The sequence below is a fragment of the Fusarium subglutinans genome (assembly GCF_013396075.1).
Source record: "Fusarium subglutinans strain NRRL 66333 chromosome Unknown NRRL66333_c0000115, whole genome shotgun sequence".
NCBI lineage: Eukaryota > Fungi > Ascomycota > Sordariomycetes > Hypocreales > Nectriaceae > Fusarium > Fusarium subglutinans.
The window spans coordinates 936-2,384 of NW_023502178.1; the positions used below are offsets into that span (position 1 = coordinate 936).

The window sequence follows — 1,449 nt, forward strand, 5'->3', positions numbered from 1 at the left end:
AGATTGCTTATAATAACGGAAAGAGTTATTATAAACTGCAAGTAAGTTATTTTTAGAGAACGTATAAGCCAGATGTAGAACACTTTAATACTGTTTTGCATTTCTTATTATCATTGTATTACAGGTATTTGAGAAGAGAATAAGACTTAACCGAAGCGTCTAAACCATGTATCATAAACTTAAAACCACGAACTTGTGCGTCCATACTTCGCAAAAATGCACTCTCTCATGCCAGACTCCCACCAACAAACCACAACGAAGGGAACAAACACAGCGGGAAACAATGACCAAACCCAGCTAGTTCCATCTCCAGAGAAAGTAAAAATACCTGTGGTTGCAAGGACCACCGCAACAACGGTAAAGAACATAGAAAGACTGCCGCAGAACCGAACCTAGCGGTCTTTGGCTTGGGCAGCTCGCCCAACCTCCTTAGTACCAGAGAAGAAAATCCAGGCACTAAGGCCAACAGCACAGAGCCCAAACGACGCACTGAGTCGGAGAAGAGCGAGAGTTTTCGAGCCTTCGGGCCTCGAGAACATGGCGGTAAAGTCAAGGGCAAGAACCCCAACGGCGCTCATGATTCCGGTGGTTGCCAGATTGGCACGTTCATCGTCTGCTGATGGCTTCAGAGCTCGCACAGCAGCAAGGATCTCTAGCTGGTTGTCCCGAATCTGAGAGTCATTTGAGCCATTCATCCTCTGAAGCTCATGGAGAATACTGGCTTGAGTGGCCTGCCCACTCTTGTACTCCTGCAGAAGCTGGTCAAGGCTGGCAAGTATCGCAACTTGCGAACTTTCCAGTGACCAGGGTTGGCTGGTGATAGTGTTCACCCTTGGCGAACTTCGCAATGACGCTTGGCTTGCAAGAGGGGGCGGGGAGGGTGCTTGGGCTTGGGTTTGGGAGCTGGTGGCTGGGGCAGCAAGTGGGGCAGTGGCTGGAGGATGATGAGGTGGGGCGGTGGCTGATGGTCGGCGCGTGGTGGTGTTGTTGGTCTGTGCGCGACGCATCGGTGGGACGCGAGGCGGGAAAGGGATCCGGACAATGCGTTGTGGCTGTCCTGAGACGTGGGTCGGAGACTGCCCAAGGGACTGACCACGTGCCGTATCACGTGACTGCTGTGGTGTGTTCATTTTTGTCGGGGAAAAAATCCGGAAGCAGAAAAAGGGGGCAGCGCAGGTCTTGACTGTGATGTGAAGCTTGGAAGTCTTGAAGCAATCCGCGAGCGTAAGCGCGTTCATGATTGCGGCTTTGCCGCGGATTAACCGACCGCTCTTAGTAATAAAATGTGTCGCTAGTGCCTGAGGCACCCCCCTTGTACAACAGCCAGACTACTTGGCCCGATATCTTAGCTATAGTTTATATATACATATTCCTTTAAATACAATATTACTTAATATTATATAAAAATATTATATTATTATTTATTTAAATATATTTTAACTAGTTTTT

General features: G+C 48.6%; 1 protein-coding gene across 1 annotated transcript; it reads right to left on the reverse strand.

The window, feature by feature from the left end:
- Positions 1 to 392: 392 nt before the first annotated feature.
- FSUBG_8407 (uncharacterized protein) lies at positions 393 to 1,238 on the reverse strand (the record flags this gene model as incomplete). Its single annotated transcript, XM_036686813.1, has 1 exon — positions 393 to 1,238. The coding sequence occupies one exon, from the start codon at positions 1,236 to 1,238 to the stop codon at positions 393 to 395; it is 846 nt and encodes a 281-aa protein (XP_036536093.1).
- Positions 1,239 to 1,449: the final 211 nt, after the last annotated feature.